This window comes from Erinaceus europaeus, chromosome 1 (assembly GCF_950295315.1).
Source record: "Erinaceus europaeus chromosome 1, mEriEur2.1, whole genome shotgun sequence".
Lineage (NCBI taxonomy): Eukaryota > Metazoa > Chordata > Mammalia > Eulipotyphla > Erinaceidae > Erinaceus > Erinaceus europaeus.
Window position 1 is genome coordinate 61,460,188 of NC_080162.1, and position 27,816 is coordinate 61,488,003.

Consider the following 27,816-nt stretch of genomic DNA (forward strand, 5'->3'; position numbering starts at 1 on the left):
AAACCTTCCATTGCCATAACTTACACTTGGGCCATGTGCATAGCAAGGAAATAGCTAGCTCTGTTGAGCTCTCTCTTGAGCAGGATTATATTTCACTTATTTAAACCAATAAAAATTAGTGTCTGAATTGAGATATACTGTCATTGTATAATAATTTTGTGATGTATTTTAGCTATGTGATAAAAATAAATAAAATATTATTTCTGAAACTTTATTACAAGAACAAAATAACCCCAAATAGTTCAGTACAACTTTTAATATTTATTACATGTTTAGCTGGTAATATTTTGGACACATTGGGTCAAATTAAGTATATTATGACACTAGTTGACCTATTTTCACTTTTTAAAATTTTGCTACTAGAAGAATTTAAATTGTACATGTGTATTGCACTGCATTGTTATTAGGACTGCTTCTTTACGGTTGTATTTAGGACAACAGAGAATGTGGAGATGTTCTATTTAGCACTCCTAGTCTATTGGATCAAATTTCACTTATATTTAAGATGAATTTTGTTCATCTATTCAGGATTAAGACATTCTTCCTTCAAATTAAAGACTAACTTGTTTTACTAGACAAAGTTCAAAGTCAAAATTTTATTCAACTTAAAAAAGTATCTTGCTTACTATGCTAAAATGACAAGGGTTTAAAGTTCAGAAGACATTGAGCGGTGAGTTCAAACTTTTTTCTCCCTTTTATCATTTTACAGGGGGGATTATTGGTTTATAGAACAGTTGTTGACACACAGGTACAATTTCTTATCTCCCCATGGCATGTGCTTGTAAAGCACTCTCTCCCAGCTTGATTTTGCACTTAAAATTAGAATTAGTCTTCAATGTCTCATATCAACTATTGCTGAGAGGTCACACAACTGTCTAACAGTATGACTGGTGACTTTGTTTCTCAAGATTTATTACCCCACTTGCCACTATCATAAAATAAATATTCTAGCAGGGTCATTTTTAATTCAAGGGTTGTGGAGTGGAGGGGTTTTAAAATTTAAAATATGTTGTGATTGAAGATATATCATTAAGTAAGAACAAAAACTGAAATTAAAAAAAAAAAGCAAAACATGCACACACACACACATACAAACCAAAAACCTTTTTTTGGATTTGTTTTAACCTAATAGAAGTTACATCCCAGAGGAAATGGTTCCCAGAAAAGTATGGACAAAGTCATCAATCTGGATAAGAGGAGACTGAGGTTCTGACTCTAGTTTTCCTACTGAACAGCTCAATAACCTCTCATCAACTGCAATTTTCAGTTTCTGGAGAGATTGGGAGAGCAATCCTTTAGATTTCCCTAGAAACAGAAGAATCCTTTTCTCCATATTTGGGATTTCCTTATATTTCCCAGACAGTCTTAGAAATCTACATAAAACAGCTATTTTCTTGAATGCTATTTATGCTCAGCTTGCACAGGAAATCAACTCTGAGATTCATCAGTTGCCTCACAAAGCAATTATAGCACTTAACAAGTCAGATGGAGAACACATAAGGGGCAATTCTGTCACAAGAAGAACCCTTTCATACAGACTCTGTGGGGTGGAGTCGTTTCAAAACTTTACATTTAAAATATGTTGTTTGTGATCATTAGCTTGGCAACCATACACCTGGCACAGTATTTAAACATAGCAGATGCTTGTGGAATTTCATGCTGTCTTTTGATGGAGAATGAGGGTAGAACTGAGTCTAGTACAGTGGGAGGTAAAATAAGTTCAAGTAGCCAGATAATGTCAGAACAACCTCATGACTAGACAGTGAGAACTAATTTCAAAATACCCACACATAAAGAAGACTTCAGCAAGGACAGAAGGTGTCCAAATCCTACCAGCTTGGTGCTTTTTCACCTAGTTCTTTTCTTCCTAAAGGGCCAGAGGACAAGTGAGCATAAGTAGAAGTTCATGATGAATCAGTGTGATGTTGTCATCTCCCTTCTTCCCCGAACTTCAAGGATTTATAACAGCTGCATTGCTAAAACTCCTTAGTATAACATGGGATATTTTGTAAGCAATAAACAGCCAACCAACTAATGAGGAATGACTGTGTTTGAAAATACCCTGAGAAATTATCCATTATGGTGTCTCTGTGATTATTTCTGGCTTAAAGATTGAGAGAGAAAAAAGGAAATTGAGAGGTCCATGTAAGATTTCCTGACAAAAATCTTTCCTCCAGATCACCAATCAGATAATTTGAATTTTTCTTTTCAAAATTAAGAATTTTATTGATAGTGATATACAAGTGCTTTACAAAATTGTAAGGCTTTAGGGAGTACAGTACACACTCACATATGTAAGTCATCACACCCACCACCAAAATTCTGTATTCTTCCCTCACAAAATCTAAGAAATAGTTTATTATTTTTTTGCAACTTGTCTTCTGCTATGTTTCGCAAATGAATAAAAATGGATGGAACTTGAGGTAATTATGTTAAAAAAAACACAGATGTGAAAGTAATTTTCAAAGATACCAGTTCTGATTGTTGCTGCATTTAGATATACTACTATTATTTTCATGGAATTTCTCTGCTTAGTCTTCATAGCTCAGATTTATTTTTTAAAACATTTTATTTAAAAAAACTTTATTTGAGAGACTAGAGAGAAATTGAGAGGAAAGGGAGAAAATAAAGACACTTGCAGCCCTACTTTACCACTTGTGAAGCTTTCTCCCTGCAGGTGGGGACTGAGGGCTTAAACACAGATCCTTATGCATAGTATTACATGCATTTAACCAGGTGTGCCACCACCTAGCCCCCATAGCTCAGATTTCTTTGAGAAATTCTCAAGAGGACTGGGCATTTTCCACTTTGGTGTGCCCTGTGTTCCAAGGGTAGACTGAGTTACTTAAGATGAAGTGGTGCTCATTAAAGAAAAATAGAAAGGATCATTCACTGTACTAATACTTAATTTGTATCAACTAGTGCTGTTTTCCTCCTACTACTCTTCATATTCAAGACACAAAAATGTAGAAAGATCTGGAGGGAAAGTAGACATTAAAAATTGACTAACACAAGCAGAAAGACCTAAAACGACACCACAAAGTAAATAGTTTCTAATTAGACCTAGATACCCTCCTCGCCTACTTCCAATTACACTTCCTTCGGTCACTTCAAAGATAATCTAGTCAGAGTGAGGACTACAAAACCTGAATAAGGGGAAGAGACTAGCATACTTTAATGATGATTCTCCCCATCATCTGGGGCCCTAGTCGGGGAGTCCTGGGATTCTCACACAGACACACTGGGCCTAAACCACGAATAGATCACTCTCTCCATTGTCACTCGTCATCTCCATCAAGAACAACATAATGGATCCCTCTGTGGGCCCCCATAGAACCTTGCCCTCAATGTGGATCAGTAATGTTAGAGAATGTTCCATCCTCTGAAGGGAGGTTGGATAACATAACCCTATCTACCACTTGAGGAAGATAGGTTCTGAAATTAGTGCAACTTAGAATGTTCCTACTCATGATCATAGAATATGACCTCAGACCTACAGGGATGCAGAGGTTATATAGGCTCCTATGCTGAATATGGGCCCCAGATCAAATGGATGGGGTTTACAGTCAACAATATTTATACACTTTTCCCATGTTTGGGAGCTACTCTCTTCCCTGATGCAGCTTTCTAGCCTTTTTTCCAGCCATGGCATCATTTCCCCAGACAATAATGAGTCCACCAGCATATCAGATGTCAGGCTCAGGAAAAAACTAGTATAGTCATGGGCCCTTTGGAATATACCTAAAATAGACCTACTAGCTATTTTCAAAATGGAGACCCCAACTCTTCATCTGCACTATTCCAGCCTTCAGGTTCATGATTAGTCAACAATTTGTTTGGCTTTGTAGTTAACTCTTTTTTAGCCACCAGGTTCCAGATGCTACCATGATGCAACTGCACTCCTCTGGGCAGATGACCCCACGAATGTGTCCTGGAGCCCCCCTTCCCCAGATCTCTGTCCTACCAGGGAAAGAGAGAGACAGACTGGGAGTATGGATCGACATGCCAAAGAACGTGGTCAGTGGAGAAGCAATTACAGAAGCCAGACCTTCCATCTTCTGTACCCCATAATGACCCTGGGTCCGTACTCCCAGAGCGTTAAAGAATAGGAAAGCTATCAGGGCAGGAGATGCAATGCGGAGTGGAATACGGTGGGGATTGTGTGGAATTGTACCCCTCCTATCCTATGGTCTTGTCAGTGTTTCCATTCTATAAATAAGAATTTTAAAAAGTTGACTAGCTTGCTTCTACAAACACTCATAACATACTTTGACTAAATTGAAGTGTTTGAATCCTGTCAAGTTGCAGTTACTGGTATGAATACTTAAGAAGTTTTAGAACTTATTATACTCAGCAGTTTGTCTTTGGCTCATAAAGGCTGGCTTTTTTCTTTTTTCTTTTTAAACCTGAGCACCGCTCAGCTCTGGGTTATGGTTGTGTCAGGGGGACTGAACCTAGGACCTTGGAGCTTCAGGCATGAGAATCTTTTGTATAACACTATGTTATCTGCCCAGCCTGGCATTTTTTAAATTATGAGTAAGAATAGTGATATTCCTAACTGGAGGTGTGAATAACTCCACAGTGATTTTATTTCTGTTTCTCTTTATGATTTTAGTCTTTTCTTTAGTCTCTAAAGACCAATAACCCTCATGAATTGGCTCATGAGAAGGAATATCTAAAGTACTGTGTTGTACATACATAGACCATTGTTTTCATCCTGAAGGTTTACTTACACCATGGGATACTGGAAACCTGTTTTGTGAATAAAATAATGAACGTGAGCTGAATATATCTTATTGCCAACTGTCTCATTATTATTTTCATGTGACTAGTACTGGGTTTGCTACTAAACCCTATCAATAAAAATCAGAATCAGAAAAAAAAGAGACAGCTATTATGTTGATATTGACTGATTCAGTCTTCAAAGTCAGAACATAGATACCTGACCTCCATGTTGGTAGTGACTAATAGGAAAGAATATGCATATTATTAACGAGCCTATTTCACAACCCTCATTTTTTTTTTTTCTATTCGGCACACATGAGAGCTACTTCACAAATTGTAGTCAGTTTTCATGCAGAATATCCAGTTGTTCCATGGGTTTCAGCTTCAATCGGAGCTACTATTCTACATCTTTAGTATATTCAGGATGGAACAGAATTTTTATTGTGTCACAAAAATATTATTATTATTATTTTACAGTCACTAAAGTTGTGGAACCTATTTACACCTTGTGGTCAGTGCAAAAACAGAAGTGCAGCTGATCTCACTCATAGACAGAAGTTGAAAAACAAGATCAGAAGGGAAAACACTAGGCAGAACTTGGACTAAAGCTGGTGTACTGCACCAAAGTAAAAGACTCAGGGGTGGGTAGAGGGGAGGGTCTAGGTCCTGGAACATGATGGCAGAGGAGGACCTAGTGGGGGTTGTATTGTTATGTGGAAATGTTACACATGTACAAACTACTATATTTTACTGTTGACTGTAAGTCATTAATACCCCAATAAAGAAATAAAAAAAAGAAATGTAGTTGACCCTATATGTAGATTATCTCTGATTTAGTTATGGATAGAACAGTGTATTGTGAAGATTTCTTCATTGGGATGTGGGAGAACTAGTGTCCGATTTTGATTTTTCAACATAGTGATTGTATGAATAGCATTCAGAAAGTTAAAAAAATTCATAGGCTTCATGAATTTCATCTTACTGTATCTGTGTGGATGAAGGGAAGGTCATAAGTGACTAACATTTTAAAATTCTCTGATTTTTCACCTTTGTCCAGCCATCCTAGGTAATGTCTTCTTGGCAACTATTATGCTAATATTAAATTATTGGTTTATCTTTTTTAATTATTAGTCTTACTTGGCTTTGTTTAACCTATAGGGCAAAATTCTACAACTACAGAAATATTTATTAACTGAAATTTGACTATACTTTTAGCCCACTTATATGTTAGCTGATGGGATCAGGTAAAAATTAGTAAAGACATAGGCCTTTTGGAATATACCTAAAATAGACTTCCTAGTTTCTTCCCATACAAAGACTCTTAGTTCCATTTGCTCTGTTCTTACCTTTAGGTTTCTGATTACTAAATAATTTGTTTTGCTTTATATCTTAATGCTTCTCAGCTACCAAGTTGCAGATGCTACCATGACACCAGCCTGACTTCCCTAGGCAGATGACCTCACCAATGTGTCCTGGAGCCCCACCTCCCCAGTGCTTTACCCCACTAGGGAAAGATAGGCTGGGGGTATGGATAGACCTGTCAGTTTTCATGTCCAGCAGAGAAACAGTTACGGAAGCCAGACTTCCCACCTTCTGCTCCATATAAAGATCTTTGGTTCTACTCTCAGAGGGATAAAGAACAGGGAAACTTCCAATGGAAGGGAAGGGATATGGAACTCTGGTGGTGGGAATTGTACATCTCTTATCCCACAATCTTGTCAATCATTACTAAATCACTAATATAAGAAATAAATAAAGACAATCTTCTTAAGTGAAAACATAGAATTTTCAGCAGATTTGTATAATTATCATGAAAATTATCAGTATGGTCAAAAGTTTCAAATTACTTATATTCTACAACAAGCCAAGATGGGAAAGTACTTTTGGTATATAAGATAGTTATTCCTGTGATCGCAAACGGATCCCAGAGTTACTTCATTCCAGACAAGCTGTGTACTACCATAGAAGATGCAAATGAACTAGCGGCCCAGTTCACATTGCTTCATTTGGACTGGCTGCAAGCTGCGGTTTGGGTACCAACAGAAGGACCGGCCCCTTGGAGAAACGGAAAGACCTGCCTTGAATTGAGCAGAGTCACCAGCCCAGGTGGAGTGGGCATTGTGGATTCCTGAGCCTTCAAGCAGGAGAATTCTGAGCTGTCACACAATCCAAGCAATTTAAGGCAGCAGACTCCGTGAACTTGAACTGTAGGTGTCCAACAGAATCCTTGAGCAGCAAGCTCTGCCACTTTCGGAGGCTTTCTTTGCTCCAGAGATACTCAGCACAAGGCAACAGAGTCCTAAGACTGTGTCTTCTCTCTGGAGAGTAAACCAGAGGCAAACATCCTGAGGAAACCCAAGGAAGCTCCAGCCCTTTTTCCCCAGATTAAATGGAGGCGATGCAGGCAGATACAAAATGTGCAATATGCTTGGACTACATGAGACAGCCTGCCACCACTGAGTGTGGGCATAACTTCTGCCAGCCCTGCCTCCAACAGTACTGGCATGAAGATCTTGACGAATTCACTTGCCCTGTCTGCAGACACACTTGTCAACAGAGGCACTGGACTGCCAACAGCCAGCTGGCAAGGATCATTGAAATCATCCAGCTCCTCCCCAGCAGGAGTGAGGAAGTGCAGCAGCAGGAGATAAGGTTGTGTAAGAGGCACAACCAGGTGCTGAGCCTCTTCTGTGAGGAGGACCTGGAGGTGCTGTGTCCTGGCTGTGTTCAGCCCCCTGACCACCAGCACCACCATGTGAGGTCCATGGAGGAGGCTGCTTCTCACTACAGACAGATGATCAATGTTCACACCAGCACCCTGATAAGCTGTTCAGAATTTCAGCAAGATACAGACAGACAAATCAAAAATCTCCAGAAAAAGAAAGATTGGCTGAGCAAACAGAGGTTGAAGTTCATCAATGAACTCGTAACAATTCAGGAGGTTATGGAGAGGGAGCAAGAGGCAATTCTGTGCAAGTTAACTGAGGAGAAACTGATCTTTAAGCACAGAATCAACAACAACTCCAATACTTTTTTTGAAAATTCATCCACCATTGTAAATCTGATCCACGAGGTGTCAGAAAGAACTGTGAAGGCAGATCTGCATATGCTGACTGGGGTTGGAAAGGTCTATGGCAGATGTGAGAGCGTGGAGATCCCAACTGTGTGCTCCGTTGACCTAAAGAGGGAGGGATGGAGTCTCCCTCCACTGAATTCAGACCTGCAGGTGATTAGACACATATTCAGAGCAGATGTGACTCTGGATCCACACACTGCACATCCTCATCTCCATGTGTCCAAGAACAAGAGATCTGTGACCTATATGGAGGAAAGTAGGAATGTTCTTCAAAGACAACAGAAAATTCCACTTGTTCTTGAAGTCCTGGTTTCTGAAGAGTTCTGTGTCGGCCGCCATTACTGGGAGGTACAGGTAGAGGACAAGCCTAGCTGGGCCATAGGGGTGTGTATCCACTCCCCATCAGGCAGGTTGCAGCAGCTCCCCCTCTTTCAGAACAGGTGCTGGACCATTCAACTGCAGGATGGAGACTATGTGGGGCAAGAGGTGCAAAGCCCGTTCCTCTGGCCTTGAAGACCAAGCCCAGAGGCATTGGAGTTTACCTGGACTATGAGCTGGGTCAGATTTCCTTCTACAATTTGAATGACAGTTCCCACATGCATTCTTTCCGTGAGACACTTTCTCATCCACTGAAGCCCTATTTCTGTTTGGGAAAAGATTCTAAACCTCTTAGCATCTGTGCTCAAGATGGGTATGAAGGATGAACTGACACCTGGATTCATATCCTGTTTGTCCTGGAATCGCAGTAATTAGAAGAACTTCTTCTTACTGTATTTGATCATTTCTGGCAAGGGAGACATCTGAGCTGGGGAAACAAGTAACTTTCATGCCTGAAACTCTGAGGTCCAAGCTTAAACTCCTATAACCCTACAATCCAGACTTCAGATGTGCTCTCATTAAAAAGATACCAATAACTGCAATAAACAGATTTGACAAAAACAAAACAAAAAAAAAAGTTTCAAATTGTGATCTCCATAGTAGAAACTTTAACATTAACTGGGAACTTAATAGAAATACAAATTTTGGGAGTCGGGTGGTGGTACACCTGGTTGAGCACATGTTACAGTGTGCAAGGACCCGGGTTTGAGCCCCGGGACCCACCAGCAGGGGGAAAGCTTTTGCAATCTTTCTGTCTCTCTTTCTATCACCCCCTTCTCTCTTGATTTCTTACTGTCTCTATCCAATAAATAAATAAAGACAATACAAAAAATTATAAAAAATACAAAGTGGGGGGGACTGACTTCAGACTTGTTGAATCAGAAACTGTAACTGGGGCCAACAAACTGGTTTTCCAAGTCCTGCAGGTGATTCTAATCTGAGCTAAAGTTTGAGAAATTCAGGTGTTAGCTAAAGAATTCAAATAACCTGACGCAAGGTCCCTCCAGCAGGTGAAATCTGTTCAGTCTGATTTAGTGGCAATGTCTTGGAAACATCAACTATTTTCATACAATTTTAAGTTCATTCTATACTCTGGCTTACTTTTAAGCAAAGGGGCAGTGAGGTAGCTCACCTGGGAAGGCACTAGCATGCTATGCACGTGACCCAGGTTGATCTCTTGATACACCACATGGGGCCACTATAGCACTGGGGGAAGCTTCAGTGCTGTGGTATCACAAACACCACTCACATACCATCCGCTTTTGTTCTATCTGAAAAAGTTGTCCCATAGCAGCGAAGCCTTGGTAAGAGAGAAAAAAGAAAAAAAAAACAAAGAAAAAAACCCAATAAATAATAAAACACTACAGAGTAAAATCTAACTACCTTTATCATTATGGATATACATATGAGATATATTTCTAAAAGTGAATTTATAGGGGCTGGAAGAAGGTGGCATATCTGGTTGAGTGTACGTTACAATGTGCAAGAATCTGGGTTTAAGCCTCATATTCCCATCTGTAGAAGGGAAGGGGAAACTTTGGGAGTGGTGAAGCAAAGCTGCTGATCTCTCTCTCTCTCTCCCTCTCTCTCAATCTCTCACTATCTCTATCCAATAAACAGACACAATTTTTTAGGGGATTAATGATTGACAGTACAGTCAATACATAGCTATAACCCTTCAAGTCCCCATGATAGGTGTCTAGGTGAATGGAAGGTACTTAATACTCAGACCTAGACCACCTTCCCCCATCATACAATAGGACCCCAATGTCCCTTAGTCCTATTCCTTTCCTTCCTTTTTTTAGAGTTCTTTGATCTGATGCACTACACCACACCTCAGTTAAAACTTCACATTGTGTTTTTCCTTACTGCCCTTTTTTCTTAAGTTCATCCTATGAGTAAGATCATTTGGCATTGGTCATTCTATTTCTGGCAGAACTCATTCAACATACTTTTAGGTTCAGACCAAGGTTTTGGAAAGGAGATGGCCACATCATTTTCAATAGCTGCTTAATAGTTCATTGTGTATACGTACCACAGTTTTCTTAGCCACTCATTTGTCATTGGGCATCCATGTTGCTTCCAAGTTTGGAATGTTACAAACTGTGCTGCTATTAACATAGGTGTAAATAGACCTTTAGATAGGTCTCTGTTTTCTCTGGATATATCTTTATGAGAAGAAATGCTGGGTCATGTGGTAGGTCCATTTCTAGTGTTCTGATTATTCTCCATATTGTTTTCCACAGGTGTTGAACCAATTTACAGTCCTACCAGTAACAGCAAAATTCCCCCACAGCCTCTCCAACAGTTGGTGTTTTTTGTCTTTTTTCTTTTGCCTCCAGGGTTATTGATGGGGCTCAGTGCCTGCACTATGAATCCACTGGTCCTGGAGGTTATTTTTTTCCCTTTTTTATTGCCCTTGTTGCTTATGTTGTTGTTGTTGTCATTGTTGGATAGGCCAGAAAGAAATTGAGAGATGATGGGAAGTCAAAGAGAAGGAGAGAAAGGTGAACACTTGCTGACCTACTTCACCGTCTGTGAAGTGATGCCCTTCCCCTGCAGGTGGGGAGCCCGGGGCTTGAACCAGGATCCTTAAGCTGGTCCTTGCGGTTTACGCCATGTGCACTTAACCAGCTGCTTTACCTCATGACCCCATTTTTTTTTCCTAATGTATGACACAGCCACAGGCCTAAAGTGGTATCTCGTTGTTTTTATTTACATTTCTCAGATCATCAGTAATTTTGAGCATTTTTTTTATTATCATATATCTGTTAGTCCTTTGGATCTCTTCATTGGAAAATATTCTGCCCATGTCCTCCCCCATTTTTCAAGGGGTTATTTGTCCTTTTTGTTGAGCTTGTTGAGTTCTTTGTGTATTTTGGTTATTAACCATTATGTGGGGGAGTTTCTCTATTATGGTGGTGATTCCTTTCACTGTGCAGAAGCTTTTCAGTTTAATGTAGTCCTATTGATTTACTCTTGTATTTGTTTTCCTTGAAGTTAGATTTGAATTGGTGAAGATGTTTCTAAAATTTATTTCAGAGTCTTGCCAGTGTTCTCCTTTTAGTATTTGATGGTTTTTGGCCTAGCATCTAAATCTTTGATCCATCTGGAGGTTACTTTTGTACATGATGATATGTGGTGATCCAGGTTTATTCTCCTGTATGTTTCAACCCAGTTTTCACAACATGATTGTTGAATAGACTTTCCTTTCTCCATTTGATGTTTTTTGCTCCTTTGGACTGTGTTCTCTTCCAGTCTGTGTTCTTTTAATTCCTTTCTCTTGCCTAATTGCTATGTTGAATAGTAATGGAGACAGTTGGTAGGCTTTCTTTCTTTCTTTCTTTCTTTCTTTCTTTCTTTCTTTCTTTCTTTCTTTCTTTCTTTCTTTCTTTCTTTATATCTAACCATAGAGGGGAAACTTTCAGTTTCTTTCCATTGAATGGGTTGTTGGCTTTGGGTTTTCTGTATGTAGACTCAACTAGTTTGAGGAATTTTCCACCTATTTCCATTCTTTTTAATGTTTTGGTTATGACGGTCATGTTGAAACTTGTCGAAGGCTTTCTCTGCATCAACTGAATCACATGGCTTTTGTACCTCCTTTTCTTGATGTGGTGAATCACATTTATTGATTTTCAATATTGAACTAGCCTTCCATGCCAGGATTAAATTGCACTCGCTCATGGTGTACAACTTTTTAAATGTTCTGCTGTAGCTGGCTTGCTGCAGGTATCTTTTTTGTCTCCTTTTGTATCTCCCCCTTCCTTCTCAATTTCTCTTTATCTCTATCCAACAAATAAATAATATATAAACATATTTAAAAAAAAGAAAGTGTTTTTAAAATTACAAAAAGGCTTTATAAACATACTGTCCTATAACTCATTTTATATAGTTAAAAAATGTATTCTTTATAAAGAAAAGTAAGTTGAGACTAGAAAAACATATGGCTTATCTCAGATTCTAGCCAGGAGAGGGATTTGAACTCCTACAACTTAACACTAGAGCCTTTGCTCTCAACCTGATGCTTCTAAGTTATTGATACTAAATCAGACTGGCTAGCAAATGCTAGCCAGAAACATTTAATATTCAAATATGACTAAATAATAATATATTAAGTGCTATTATTTAGAGGAATAACAAGTATGAAAAGTCACTTATTTCAATGGCTTATTTTTAATAGTACATTACTATTTTAAAATTTTTTTCATCATTCTCATCACCAAAGATCTTTGTCCCCATCCCCACCTCCATAGATAGCCACTACATACAGTTCTCACAGTCTTGAAAATAGTTAATACTTTTCATGTTACTTATTTATTTATTTATTTATTTATTTATTTATTTAATTGGTGATTGAATAATGATTAGCGAGATTTTTAGGATAAGAGAGGTACAATTCCATATAATTCCCACCACCAGAGTTTCATATCCCATTCCCTCCTTTGGAAGGTTCCCTATTCTTTATCCCTCTGGGAGGATGGACCAAATTTTAATAGTAAATTATTATTGTTTTTTTTTCACTACTCCCATTACCAAGGGTCTTTGTCACCATCCCCACCTACAAAGATAACCACTATAATTTGCCCACAGCCTTGAAAATAGTTGTTTTTTTCAGATTTACATATTCAATTAGCTATATTCCATGTATGAGTGAAACCATATTTAATAGAGTATTAAAATTTCATGAAAGGGTGACAACTAATAAAACACTGAAAAGAGTCACACTATACTGTATATCTATTTTAAACTTGGTCAAAATCATTGCTTATTTCTCATTAATTCAAAATTATTGCTTATTTTTTTTAATTTGTAAGAGTCATAATTTTGTCATATATAAGGAATCATTTCTTTTCCTGATGTTATTCTTTGACATTTTGCTTTGTTGTCATTAACTTTCTATAAAAAGGATTAAGTTCTTCATTTTTCTGTGACTCTTTCATATAGGTTTTTGAAAATACTTTTCTGGTTCCTTGGAATAGGAGGGCACAGTGGACTGTCTGAATCAGACTTGTAAAATCGGAAGGATAAACAGATGCAGACAGAGGTTGGTTGGGAGTAAATCATTTTTCCTGAGAAGCATGAGTGGCTATTTTCTATGTAGCAGGTTGGTCCTGTGGCACACAGTCAGTCTTTCTAGATTGTCATTTATTATAAACTCCTAAAACTTCTGCTTCTATTTCTGTTTTTTCCTTACTGTTTATCAGTTTGCTTAGGATTTTGATCCTTTGCTTCATTTTTTTTTCCCTGTGTAATTCCTTTCAATTTTTTTTGAAGGTAGGTCTGTTAGTGCAAGCTCCAGTAGTTTCTCCCTTAAAGTTGAACGTAGTTTTGCAGGTGATACTACCTATTACTGATAGTTCCTACTTTCTGTTAACATTTTCAACATGTTACTCCATTTGCTCCTATACTATAGGGTTTCTGTTTGCAAGTCTGATAAGAGTCCATAGTGTTGCTGCTATATGTCACTTTGTTGCTTTCTCTAGTGACCTGTAATACTTTTTTGTCCTTGACAGTTTTTATAACTAAGAATCTTGGTGTAGGTCATATTGGTTTCAGTTATTTAACATTTTCTCTGTTTCCCGAACATCTGAAAACTGGTGACTGAATTTTGTAAAGCCAGTCTGGCCAAGCCCACATCTCTTAACAAAAAACCATCTGGGTCAGGCAGCACCTACTATCAGAAGTGACTGGTTGCCTGAACATGCAGGAGGGGCAATTGAGACTATACTGAGTGTGTGGAGAGGAGAACTGTGTGCTATTGTTTACATGGGGGGGGGGGATTTAGAAAAGCTGAGGTGCAGTGTTGAATTATTTTTCACATATTTTCCAGCTTTATTATTTAAGGAGCTGCACAACTCTAAAATAGGGACCACAAAGTGGGCAGGAACAAACTGCACGTGGGACTGAGCAGCAGTCTACAGCAACATTTCCCACAGCCTTCCAGTGTCAAGAGAATCTTGAGAAACAGTATATCAATTGATAAACACCTTTCCTTATTGTTTATAAACATTCATTTAAGATTGCTTTTTCAAGAAAATCTCTTAAGAATGTCACTGTAATTGAATGTTATCTGATAACTCAATTGAAAAAGATGAACTGTTACCATCAATGGTCTTGGCTGAACTATAAGAATTCTATGCTTCTTTTAGATGCATTTAAAAAAAATTTCTTTATTGGGGGATTAATGGTTTACAGTCAACAGTAAAATATAATAGTTTTTTACATTTATAACATTTCCACATAACAATACAACCCCCACTAGGTCCTCCTTTGCTATCATGTTTTAGGACCTGAACCCTCTCCCCTACCCTAGATCTTTTGCTTTGGTGCAATACAACAACTCTAAAGTTTTGCTTTGTGTTTTTCCTTCTGATCTTCTTTTTCAACTTCTGCCTATGAGTGAGACCACTCCATATTCATCCTTTTGTTTATGATTTGTCTCACTTAACATGATATCTTCGAGTTCCAGCCAAGATGGGGTAAAGAAGGTGAATTCACCATGAACCTAAGACTCTGGAATAAGACTCTGAATAAGCCTTAGGAATAAGAGTATCTTTGCATAACCATTATGCCATCTACCCCTGTTCATATTTCTGTTTTCCATATAACAATTCAATTATCTTCTAGGTCCTCCTTTGCCATCATGTTCCATGATCTGTAACTTCTGCCCCTACCCCAGAGTCCTTTAATTTGGTGCAATACACCAGACCCTGCCCAAGTTCCGCTTTGTATTTATTGTTCAATTTTTTTTCAATTGGATTTGTTGCATTGAGAGACCCTTTAAAATTTAGATGAAAAGAGCTCTGCCAATATTCTCCTCTAAATATTCTATAGTTTCTGGTTTAACATCCAAGGGGTGTTGAAATCCCCTACTATTACTGTGTTGCTATTAATTTATTGCTATAGCCCTTTCAGTATATGTTTGATGTATTTAGATGGCCTCTCTTTGGGTGCATAGATGTTGATAATCATTAAGTCCTCTTTACTTATTGATCCTCTGAGCACTAAGTAATGACCATCCCTATCTCTTTAAATGTTATTTATTTTAAGGTATATTATGTCAGATATGAGCATAGCTTTTCCTGCCCCACTCCCCCAACCCCACCCTAACCCACCCCCACCCCGTGCCCATACAAGCCGTGTTCCATTGGCTTGTATGGTATTTTTCCATCCTTTCACTCTGAGTCTGTGTTTGTCTTGTTGAATTAGGTGGGATTCGTGCAGAAAACATACGTTTGGGTTGTGTTTTCTGATCCATCTTCCAACTCTATGGCTTTTAATAGGTGAATTCAGTCCATTAACATTTACTGATGTTATAGAATGAAGACATTTTAATTCCATTATTCTAAAATTTTAGAATGTTCTGATATATGGCATGTTTATGATGTGATTATTTATAAGAGACCTATCAGAACTCCTTGTAGGGCAGACTTGTTGATAGTTTATTCCTTCAACTGTTGCTTGTCTGAAAATATTTTTATGCCTCTATCTAGTTTGAATGACAGTCTAGCAGGATACAGTAGTCTTGGTTGAAAGCCTTTCTCATTGAGTGCTCTATTTATATCTTGCCATTCTCTTCTGGCCTTTAGTGCCGGTGTGGAGAAATCTGCTGCTAATCTTATGGTTTTTCCTCTTAGGTGAGCTAAGAGGACAACTAGCTGAACAAGTGACTACAGTATCAGAACAAAGTAACAAAATAGCTGAGCCACAGAAAACAACAGAGGGAGAGAGAATAGAATAAATGAGATAGAAAAAAGAATTAGAAAGATTGAGGATGAATTAGAGAAAACTAATAAAGAAGTAAGAGATCTCAAAAAGAGATTAAGAGATACTGAAAACAACAGCAGAGACATATGGGATGACTTTGAAAGAAATAATATAGGCATTATAGTCCTACCGGAGGTGGAGAGGGAAGAGAAGAAAGCATTCTACAGGACATAATAGATGAGAACTTCTCTAGTCTAGACAACATAAAAGACATAAAGGTTCAAGAAGCCCAGAGGGTCCCAAACAGAAATTAACCCAGACTTAAAGACACCAAGACACATCATATTTAGTATGAAAAGGAATAAGGATAAGGAAAGGATGCTTGAATGCTGCAAGAGATAAACAAATAGTCACCTACATGATGCACTTTTAAAACACATATGTAGATTTAATTTGAAACCACACAAATCATGTATGTAGGCTCAGATAATAACAGTGTTTTCACCTTTATTACTACTAATAGCTTAACTGAACTGCCACTCTAATCACTCCACCAGCAGCAATAGCAGAACCAAGATTTAAATTCTTTTCATAGAAAAACTTATGTCATTACCCAAGCCCCATATTCTTTGCATGCTCCAATTCTTGCTATCTTACTTAACATAAAAACAACAGGATTGGAAGAGTTACTATTTGCTGTTGTAACACAAGGTATACAGCATCTTATACTGTCAAAAAGCAAAATACTGTGAACGGCAGCCCTTCTTCACAGTTCTAAAACTGAAGCTGCTGAGTATCTACTGTGCATGCCAGCAGTAGTTACTTCCACACTTGAATAGCAGAGACTAAAAGAATCATGGCACAATGGGTTTCTGAATTATTTTGTCTACCATTGGTCTTGGGGCTTAGTACCTTTTGGTAATGCCAGGAATCATCACAGACTTTCTTTCTCCATTGCCTTACTCTTACCTTCCACATCATGTCAGCCATATTACCATGTGCAGATGAATAAAACAATCTAACCTATTCATGTAGAGAAAAGTGTCAAGTAGTTCAAACAAAATAAGATGGCATTGCTCAAAGAAAAATAAGCCCTTAGCGTCAATTTATAGATGCAGAACTGGAGGACTCACCAGAGAAAGAATTAAGATGATGTAGCAGAATGGCACTTACAAGAAATTAAAAACTCTTTTTCTATTTTGTTTTGGGTGTCACCAGAACCAACAACAACAACAAACCCAAAGGTTTTAATTCTGCTACCCTTATGACTGGGACTGGAGTTAGTCTTCTAGTCTCTATGCCATTTCCAAAATAGGAATCACAAGTGACCCATTTCTTCTAAGTGAAGTGGATCTTGCAACTTTTAGTTTCAAAATGATGATAAGCTTCAAAATGAAGATAAGAATGATGTCTTAAGAAATCTAGATAACAGAGTTCAGCTCCTGGAGCAGGATGGTGGAGGACCTAGTGGGGGGTTGTATTATTATGTGGAAAACTGAAAAGTTTTATGCATGTATAAACTATTGTATTTACTGTTGACTGTAAAACATTAATCCCCCAATAAAGAAATAAAAAAGAAAAAAGAAATATAGATAACAATTAATTAACTCAGGAATTTAAGCCAAGTATCTAGGTAATTGCTTGATAAAGAAAGCTTCTTTGGGTATATTTGAATTGTGATGTTTTTGTGTGTGTGCAAGCTTAAATACTTAAATCTTATAAAAGTTCTTCTGCTAGCTAGCTAGTTAAGAGGGACATGCGACTTATTTTTCATCAAAGTTAAATTGCCTTTACACACACACACACACACACACACACACACACACACACACACACACTGTATTGCTGCCAAGGTTATCCCTAGGGCTCATTGCTAGTACTACAAATCTACAATTTCTGGCAGCCATTTCCCCCCCCTTTCTTTTTTTCTTGTTTTATTTCATAGGAAAGACAGAGAAATTTAGAGGGGAGGATGGGATAGAGAGGGAGAAAAAGACATATATCTGCAGACCCGCTTCACCACTGATGAAGCATCCCCTTGCAGATGGGGGCAGGAGCTAGAACCTAGGTCTTTGCATATTATCGATAATATGCGTGTTTAACTGTGTACATCACTCCCCAGAATCCTAAAGGCTCACTTTTTAGCAGATTTACCTCTGATTCTTTGATAGGCCTGAGTCTGACAGGGTGAATATATATTACCTTGGGTAGGAAACTGTTATAGTGAAAATGCTGCGATAGACTTGGAGTTAGGAAAGTTAATTAACTAACATGGGCTCACTACTTAGTCACTGTGAGTCTCAGTTTCCTCCTCCAGAAGGTTTAGATAACTTCACCCATTCTGCCTACTATGACATAGGATTTTCGTAAGGAATAAATATGGAGAGATAACTTACCAAGAATTATAAAGCATTCTATATAAAGTTTTATCTCTTTTTCTTCCTGGATTGGAAAGGACTAGAAATTTTCTTCTCACAATAGAACTTTACTTCTCCAAATAAGAAAATAAGCTGGCCAAAGAAGATAGTATAGAGGTATTTTGCACAACTTTCATATCTAAGGCCCCCACAGATCACGGGTACATTATTCAGCAACACTATGTCAGAGCTGGGCAGTGCTCTGGTCTCTGGTAAGAAAATAGATAAGTAAAAACTTACTAAAAGAAAATACAAATGTCTTGGTAAAAGAGAAAGAAATAGAAAGTTTTTCCATCTAGCCCATGCACTCACAATTTATTCAACATGGTAATCAACAAAATCAGTTCCACTCTTCATGAAGCTAATACTTTAGTAGCAGAGATGGGTCATACACAAATACAAATGGAAGGTCATTTTAGCTAGTGATGAACACCACTAAGAAAACTGGTTTTAAATACCAAATTCTCAATGAGAAGGTCTTGTTCAATAGGTTTATAAAGATTCAGTTATGGAAGGTTTTAAGTTCTAGAGATCTACTGCACAGCATACTTTGTAATAGTACAATAGTTAACAATATACTTGATTTCAAAGTAAAATTTTCTAAGAGGGGAGATCTCATATTAAGTGCTCTTATCATTAAAAGGAGAGCATAATTTTTTTCTGAGGTGATATCATGTTTACCTTGGCTGTGATTTTACAAGGTATGTATATGCTCAAAATATTCAAATTATATACATTAGATAAATACATTTTAATATCAATTATACCTCTATAAAGCTGTTAATAAAAAAGAAAAGTTGTAGAAGGGAGCCCCCCTCTGCCAAAGGAGTGAAGAACCCTTTTATTTGGGTGATATTATCATAAAGTAATTTGAAGGCAAAATGTCTACAATTTATATAGCATGGCCAAGAACTAAAATCACGGGAAGAAACAAAATGTGTCGTGAATTTACTGCTTGGCAACAGCATGATGCTTACATTTTCCATTAAAGGACTCATATACCTTGATCTCTTTGTATTTTATAACAGATTTGTTTTCAGCATACCAAATACATTCAGTGTAGGTCTGAGAAGTAACCAAAGGAATGTGAGACTCAGATGGACAAAATTTGGAAACAGTGAACCTACATACCCATTTCCTGTCTGGTGCTGGCCACACCTGTGCCATATTCCTCTAAAACTTCCTTTACAGTCCTCATAGATTCATCATACTCGGAAGCCAGACCAAGAAAGTTATAGGAGCCCATGTTGATGACATCTTTGATTACTCTTCCAGTAAATCTGAAAAGAGAAGGACAGGTGAAGACAAAGGATGTTTTTATTTAATAGCCTAGTGTCATGAGTCATATTCAAAGAAATCTTGGGTCTAGCCTAATAGTATGTTTTCTTTTTTCAGTTACACTCTCATCATCACAAAATGGTTTGTTGTTAGGGCAAAGTTATCCCATAGCAAAACTGTTGAAAGCATTGGGAAAAAATAAGTATCAGGAACTATGAACTTAGTCATGATTCTTCTTTTTTAAATATTTATTTATAAAAAGGAAAGAGTGACAAAAACCACAGGATAGGAGAGGTGCAACTCTACACAATTCCCACCACCAGAACTCTGTATCCCTCCTTTCCCCTGTTAGCTTTCTATTTTTTATCCTTTGGGAGTATGGACCCAGGGTCATTATGGGGTGCAGAAGGTGGAAGAGCAGGCTTCTAGAATTGATGCCCCACTGAACATGGGTGTTGACAAGTTGATCCATATTCCCAGCCTGTCTCTCTCTTTCCCTAGAGGGGCAGAGCTCTGGGGAAGCAGGGCTCTGGGGCACATTGGTGGGTTTGTCTGCCCAGGGAAGTCCAGTTGGCATCATATTAGCATCTGGAACCTGGTGGCTGAAAAAAGAGTTAGCATATAAAGCCAAACAAATTGTTGACTCATCATGAACCTAAAGGCTGGAATAATTCAGATGAAGATTTGGGGGGGTCTCCATTTTATAGATAGTTAGTAGGCATATATCAGTTATATTTCAAAGGGCCCATGACTATACTAGTTTTTTTTTTTTTTTTTCCTGAGCCTGACATCTGATATGCAGGTGGATCCAAGTTATTGTCTGGAGAGATGATGTCATGGCTATAAAAAAAAGGCTAGAGAGTTGGATTAGGGAAGAGAGTAGCTCCTAAATATGGGGAAGGTATATAAATATTGTTGACTGTAAACCTCATTGATTTGATGTGATCTGGGGCCCATATTCAGCTTAGGAACCTAAGAGACCTCTGCATCCCTATAGATCTGAGCTCACATTCTGTGTCATGAGTAGGAATGTTCCAAGCTGCCCCAATTTCAATCTCGATTCTTCTTGGGCATTTGCTTTATGTCACATTCAGCTTACAATTGTAGCAAGACTTTTCTAATAGGAGTCTGTGAAATAGTTCACTTGGATAGTGTGCTTCCTTGACAGGTATGCAAACAAGATTTGAGCTGAGGTCCCACTACACTGAAGAAAACTTTGTTGCTGCAATTTCTCTCTCTCTCCCTCTCCCTCTGTCTCTCTGTCTCTCTGTATCTCTGTCTCTCTCTCTCCCCCTTTCCCTCTGTTGATATGTAAGTTAAAGAAAAGCATTTCCTAAATAAGAAAGAGTCATGGTCATCACTGTCTCTTTCAGCAAGAAAACTAGAAGGGTATAGTTTCCCATTAAATCTGAAGAGAGCTCCTCTTGATTCTTTGTATCCTATACCTTTGAATTTTATTCTCATACTAATTGTGATATAAATAAGCTATCCATCTGGGGACACACAGAACTTGGGTGGTGGGTAAAGTGTGGAACTATATGGCTATAATCTTATAATTTTGTAAATCCTTACTAAATAGCTAAAGAAAATAACAAGAAGTTTAATTGCCATGATTCCCTCCACTCGTATTATGAAGGTTTGCAAAAGGTTAAATGGTGGCTATCACTTAGGCTTTCTTTTTTCTTTCAGGTATGAAATCTGATGTTCATGCCAGGATCTTCTTGAAAGCATTGTGTTTCAATGAAGACTCTCCAGGTGGTTTCCTCACCTGAATGTCCAGTTGTAGTCATCTGACACCCTCTCCAACACATCAAACTGAGCTCCTGGAGCACTGCAGATGGGACGGTTCCAGTTGTCTCTGATTCTCATGTAAAGGTTTCGTGTGTAAAAGTTCTCAAAGTTTTGATATAATGGCACAAAATTCTGTTAGAACAAAAGTAAAAGTTTACTTTTGGTCACTTGCTTTTTGCATTACTACTATGTTTTTGGGGGTCATTTCTAACTTCCTAATTGCATTTTCTTTGCAGTTGATGGCTTGGAATTAGGGAAGAATCCTGCAAATATTTCATTTACAAATTTTTAAAACAGTGTCTGAAGGTTAAGGGACAGACAAGTTAATTCCTCAGACACTATGAGGTCTCCATCCCTAAAGAATTTACTTTTCAAGAGGGATGAAATCAGATGACCCAGTAGAAAATAAAGATGCCTATCATGGTGAGATGAGAAAATATGCCCATCTGTTAACTACTGTACTGTAAGCCATTAAACACTCAATAAAATTATTTGAAAAAAATAGATCCAAAAATAATTTAAGGGAAAGAAGCAAAAAATATGGTAAATAAAAGTAGTGATGTTAATGGCATAGTCTGATTCCCCAAGTGAGTGGTAGACATAATGAATTCCTATAGAATTTCATCTTTATGGTAACAGTAGATGCTTATTACTGCAGACGTTTAGCTGGAAAAAATAGTTTGGTCTTAACTTTTTGAACATTAATCTCCTTCTTACGGTATATTTAGAAATGTGGATGCACTTAGGCTGTTGACAAAACCTTTTGGCAAATGCTCAGCAGTCATCCATCTAGCCAAAGATCTGGAGGCCAAATTGCCAAGTTTGTGGAAGCACCATGCTACTCTTGCAGGTGAAGTAGAAGCACTCTTTTTGTGGTACATAGTGTAATTCATGCCTCAGGGATTTATAATCTAGCCAAAGCAAATCATATCTCACTTGTTCATCTAACTTCTAACTGTTAATGCAAGACATAAAATGAAAAGCCTTGACCTAAGCCAAGCACTTTGGACATCAGAGAGATTTGAACCAAAGGAAGAATCGCATATTGCTGGTGGAAGCAAGGTGGCTTTTTGTAGGAGAGGACATGGAGAGGGTGTGTATGAGCTGGGATGGGTAGGAATGCTTCAGGGTGAATATGTTGGAAATGGTAGATGTAGTTGAGGAAAATGAGTAAAAATAGACAACTCAACAATATGTCCTAGAACCCCATCTCTCCAGAGCCCTATCCCACTAGGGAAATCTAGAAATAGGCTGGGCATATGGATTGACCTGCCAACATCCATGTTTAGTGAAGAAGCAATCACAGAATCCAGACCTTCCACATTCTGCACCCCATAAAATTTTTTGTTCCATAGTCCCAGAGGGAGAAAGAATAAGGAACCTCCCAATGGAGGGGATACTAAACTCTGGTGGTGGGAATTGTATAGACTTATACCCTTATTATCCTGCAGTCTTGGTATTCATTATTAAATCACTAAAAAGTTAATAAAACATAGGGTGAATCCTGTCAGTCTTATCTCAGAATCTGCAACAGTTTCCACCTCATTCAGAGTCATAAGTAAGGTCCTGTCTGGTCTATTTCCCTGTTACCTCTTGAACTATCTCTCTGTTCACTGTTATGTAGGTGAAACTGCAATGTCAGCTAGTCACATGGGAACCTTGAGTTCCCACACGAGAAACTTAGGCATTATACTGAAGGCAATAGGGAGTCATAAAGAGTTGGGAGTGAGATTTCTCATTTTCTTTATTTCTTCTCCGTTTAGAGAACAAAGTTGATTTTCTCTAGGAATAGGGAATTAGAGGCTTGAACCTGGGTCCTTGAGCACTGTAATGTGTATACTTAACCATGTAGACCACTGACTGCCCCCTAAGAAATCTTTTCCAAACTATTTCCACTTTTGTTTAATAACATTTTTTTCTCACCATCCAAATGTTATCTGTGTTCTGTTTCTATTTTTTTAAATTTCTCACTTGAAATGGTATCATATGAATTCATCATATTAAGATGAAAGTAACATTTCTGCTTTTAAAGTAGAATCTTAGACTTAGATTTTGTGAGAAATTTTACTCAAAATAAAATGATTACTTGACTTTGGAGAGATATTAATAGTTGGCTTAGGAAAACAGTTAATTTAAGCAGAAAAACAACCCCAAAATATTACACCTACAAAGTTAAAATAAAATCAGTTTCAGGAATGGAACCAAATACTGTGCAAGATACTCAGATACCAGGACAGAAGGATAGCAAAATCACAGAGTTCAGATGCCTTATTGACAAGAGAGAAAACCCAGAAAAATGGCAAATGATATCAACTCTGTTTCCGTCTTTACTCATGCTTTTAGAAATCACTTCAGAGTGACTTTAAGATGGCTCCTGCCCCAGTTTATCTATCCTTCCTTCTACAGTACCACTGATGATAAAGAACATGACCCACAACTTGAAAATACTAAACCAACAGATTGCCAAAATATGGAGAAGTATTTTCTCATTATAAGGAACTTGGCATTGACTTGAGAAAACAAAATATGACTTTAATATATAATAACATATCATCATTATCCTGAAGGGAAGGTAGGACAATACTCCAACATTTTTGGCTCTTGGTCTAGAGATCTTGAATTTCTGTCTATGAAGAAATGGACAGCTAGCTTGCTCTTTATGGAGAATAAGTATTCTGAAGTATAGGGGTTCTAATTTATTTTGATGGGTCAGAGAATTCTGCAAGTGACTGACCTTCACATTCAATAAAAACTTATGAATTAGTATCTTAAGACTTCTGTCTCATAGAGATGGTTTTTATTTTTATTACTTATTTACCAAACAAAGACTTTATTTTTTTGGGGTGGAGTGGTAACTAACTCAGACTTGAACATAAGCTCATCACTAGGGCTCCCTGTGGGGCCCACTGAAAACTCTGTTGGAAGAATTCACCTTTCCCATCCTGTCTCTTTCATACTCTCATGGATGCACACATACTGAAACCAGGAACACAGTGATAACCCTCCTGCCCTCACATCTCCATCTCATAGTTAACTTTTATGAGAACAAGCATTTGTGTAAATATATTCTACTTGAAACATAAGAAATGCTTTAGAAGAACCAAAGTTTATGAGCTTTGTTGCACTTCTGGATCAAATATGTTGAAATAGGCTAGAGGATATGAAGTCTCATCCTGCCAAAAGACGCCACACATGGAAATTTTATATTTGACTTACCCTGTTTTCCAGTAAAAATTCTAGAATATGTTGACCTATGGTATCTGACTTACTTTTACTAACAAGCAGATTGATGATAAAAGTTTCAGAAACAGACCAGACAGTGTCAAGGAAAGGCAGCGAACTTCCTTATGAAAAAGATCAAGAGGAATTTGCTTTCTTTCCCCAGTTTCTCAGTGTAATTTTTAACTGATGAGAGGCCTGTCAGTTCTTTTGGGAAAATACAAGTTTGTTTCCTATTTGATTTAGTTATTTCTATATTCCTTTCTATTAAATTATCTTTTTAACTTCAAAAATGTATACATGGTCATGTTTTTGCCATTATAAAACCATCACATTTATGATGGATATATGATGGATACCATTGCCATCTTTATATAAATCTGACTGAAGTGAAATTTTGGGATTACTCTAGTTCTATTTTATTTATTTATTTTTTTAATTTTTTAAAATTTATTTTCCCTTTTTTTTTTTTTGTTTCCCTTGTTGTTGTACTTATTGTTGTTGTTGTTACTGATGTCATTGTTGTTAGATAGGACAGAGAGAAATGGAGAGAGGAGGGGAAGACAGAGAGGGGGAGAGAAAGATAGACACCTGCAGACCTGCTTCACCATCTGTGAAGCGATCCCCCTGCAGGTGGGGAGCCGGGGGCTCGAACTGGGATCCTTACACTGGTCCTTCCACTTTGCGCCACCTGCGCTTAACCCGCTGGGCTACCTCCCGACTCCCTCTAGTTCTATTTTATTTTAGACATATTCACCCAACAACATTTGTTAATTTTTACATTCTAGATATCTCAAGATTTAGGCCCCACTTTTTAAATTAAAGATACCTCTTCTTTAGTTAATGCACAAATACTTTCTAAGTTATTATAAGACTTTCTAATTACGACTTTGATTTTAGTCTTCAATTAGAATTTCGTCTCTGACGTCTATTAAATTATCTAAATTCCTCCATTCTCTTCTCTCACTTTCTCTATAGATCTTTCTCGGAAGATCTCATTAACTTCTATAGGTTTTAGTTATTTTGATATACTTAAGAAATATAAGAGATGTAATAATATCTGAGACTTTTCTATTGAGGTCTAGACTTTCAGAAAAAGTTGCTAATTCTTCAAACTCAATTTGTCAAAGTGAAATTAATTTACTACTCTTTTTCTATCCCCTTTCTTTAGTAAATGACACTTTTTTGTTTTGAGGGAGCTGCTTAAGTCATAAATCTGGGTGTATAATTTTATCTGTCCAACTTCTTATTTCCCCAAATCTATCCAATATTTCCTGATTCTATCTTCTTAAACATCTCTTTTAAGAAGCCTCTTCCCATGATTATCATTATACCTACTCTGATCCAAACCTGAGGTCTCCAAGATTTCTATATTATTATCTAAACTGATTTTTAAAAAATTCTATGTTGACTTTTGCAATTCTTTTTACACATAGTGAGCATTATTTTTTAAGTAGGTATTCCTCAGCATGAAATCATCCAACCCCTTCCCATTATTCTTCTACATATCTTATAAAAACCCATTATAGTCTGATCCCTGCTTGCTTCTCAATCTTTCTTCCCACATATTCCCACTTTCCTCCACAATACACTAGTCATTGGAATTCCTTGGTTTCTTGAAACAATACTGTTCCTTACTTCTCATTTTTTAGTTTCTTCTTCATGAAGACATGCTCTCTTCGCACCCTTTTCGTTACTTCTTTCTTTGTATCCTTTGGATCTCATTTTAACTCTGCTTCCCAGAAATCTTAACAGTTTCAGATGAGATGTTTCTCTTCTTTATTCCCTTAATATCATCCACTTACTTTTATAGTACCTTTATTTCAATCAATAGCTTTTTATATTGTTCCTTGAAGGCAAAAACCACATCTGCCTTCGTTATTCTTATTTTCTCCAATTATAGCACAGTGACTAGCATAAAATACACATGCTAAAATCATAACATGGCAAAACTGAATAAATTCTTGATACAAACAGTGCCCTCTTGTAAGCATATCATATTTTTCAGGGAAATTCTAATTTTTCATCTTACTGAGTAGATGAACTTATTCTCCATATTCAGGCTCCAATATTATGCCTTCCAGATCTCTTAAGGGAATCAAGAGGCACCAATCCCCACTTCTTACATTATCTCGTACCTAACATTGTTTTTTCTCACGTTTTGTTCATTAATCTGTTAAAACTCGAACAATCTTTCTCCACACATATCTCCACCTCATTCACGTTCTCAAGTCTCTGATGGAAAGGCATGTATTTTCTTTTTTTCCCCCTAATATTGTATTTATGTATTAGAGAGAGAGAGAGAGAGAGAGAGAGAGAGAGAGAAAGATAGTGAGAAGGAGACAGAGAGATACTTGTAGTACTGCTTTATGCTCATGAAACATAACCCTGCAGGTGGGGTTGGAGGTTTGAGACTGAGTCCTTGCACACTGTAACATGTACACTCAACCAGGTGTGCCACTGCTTGGCCCCTATGTATTTTCTTCTGTACAATTAACACAGGTCTCTTAAACCATGTTCTCAACTACTTGTAAAAGTGAGGGACTATAGCAATGAAAATGACTCTCATTTTCCTTTAAAAGTAATACACATGCTTTCAGGCAAAAAGAAATATTTCATATAATGTGCTCCTGGATATACTACTCTAATATCTGTTTATCTTACTATCCATGCTACTTACTAAATTACAGTATTTGACAGTTTCTAATTAAAATGAATTTTTTTTTCTCTTCAGCTATGTTCTTGCTGTAATATACTCTAGGGGTACTAATATAGAAAGATACATATCTAAATCACAGTATTTGGAAGTATTAATGAGTAAAATAGGAAATTTCCTATTCATGAACCAATCTGGAAAATATGTTAACAAAATGCATGATCTTTAAGGATCTGTGAATATTGTCTAAAGTCACCTGAAATGAAGAGGCTGTAGAATTATGGGCCAACTATTGAAAAATTTAGATCTATAGTACTAAGTTGAGAGCATTTTTCAGTCCATGAGACATCTAGTAATGTCTAGAGGCATGTTTTGATGATGGTAGTGTGGGGGAGAGTGCTTATGGCAACTGGGTAGTGGTTAGAAAGCAAAAGGTAGAGGCCAAGGATGTTGTTAAAAAAATCTTACAATGAGGGGAGTTGGGCGGTAGCACAGTGGGTTAAGTGCAGGTGGTGCTAAGCGCAGGTGGTGCAAAGTGCATGGACCTGCATAAAGATCCAGGTTCGAGC

At 37.4% G+C, this 27,816-nt stretch overlaps 1 protein-coding gene across 1 annotated transcript in view; it reads right to left on the bottom strand.

Moving 5' to 3' along the window:
• Positions 1–27,816, bottom strand: part of SPTLC3 (serine palmitoyltransferase long chain base subunit 3) — a 158,085-nt gene that overhangs the window by 86,430 nt on the left and 43,839 nt on the right. The window contains exons 3-4 of the mRNA XM_007526075.3: positions 21,350–21,504; positions 19,435–19,583 (exon numbers count right to left, since the gene is read on the bottom strand). Coding sequence (XP_007526137.1) covers positions 19,435–19,583; positions 21,350–21,504 — 304 coding nt within the window. The remainder of the gene's footprint in view (positions 1–19,434; positions 19,584–21,349; positions 21,505–27,816) is intronic.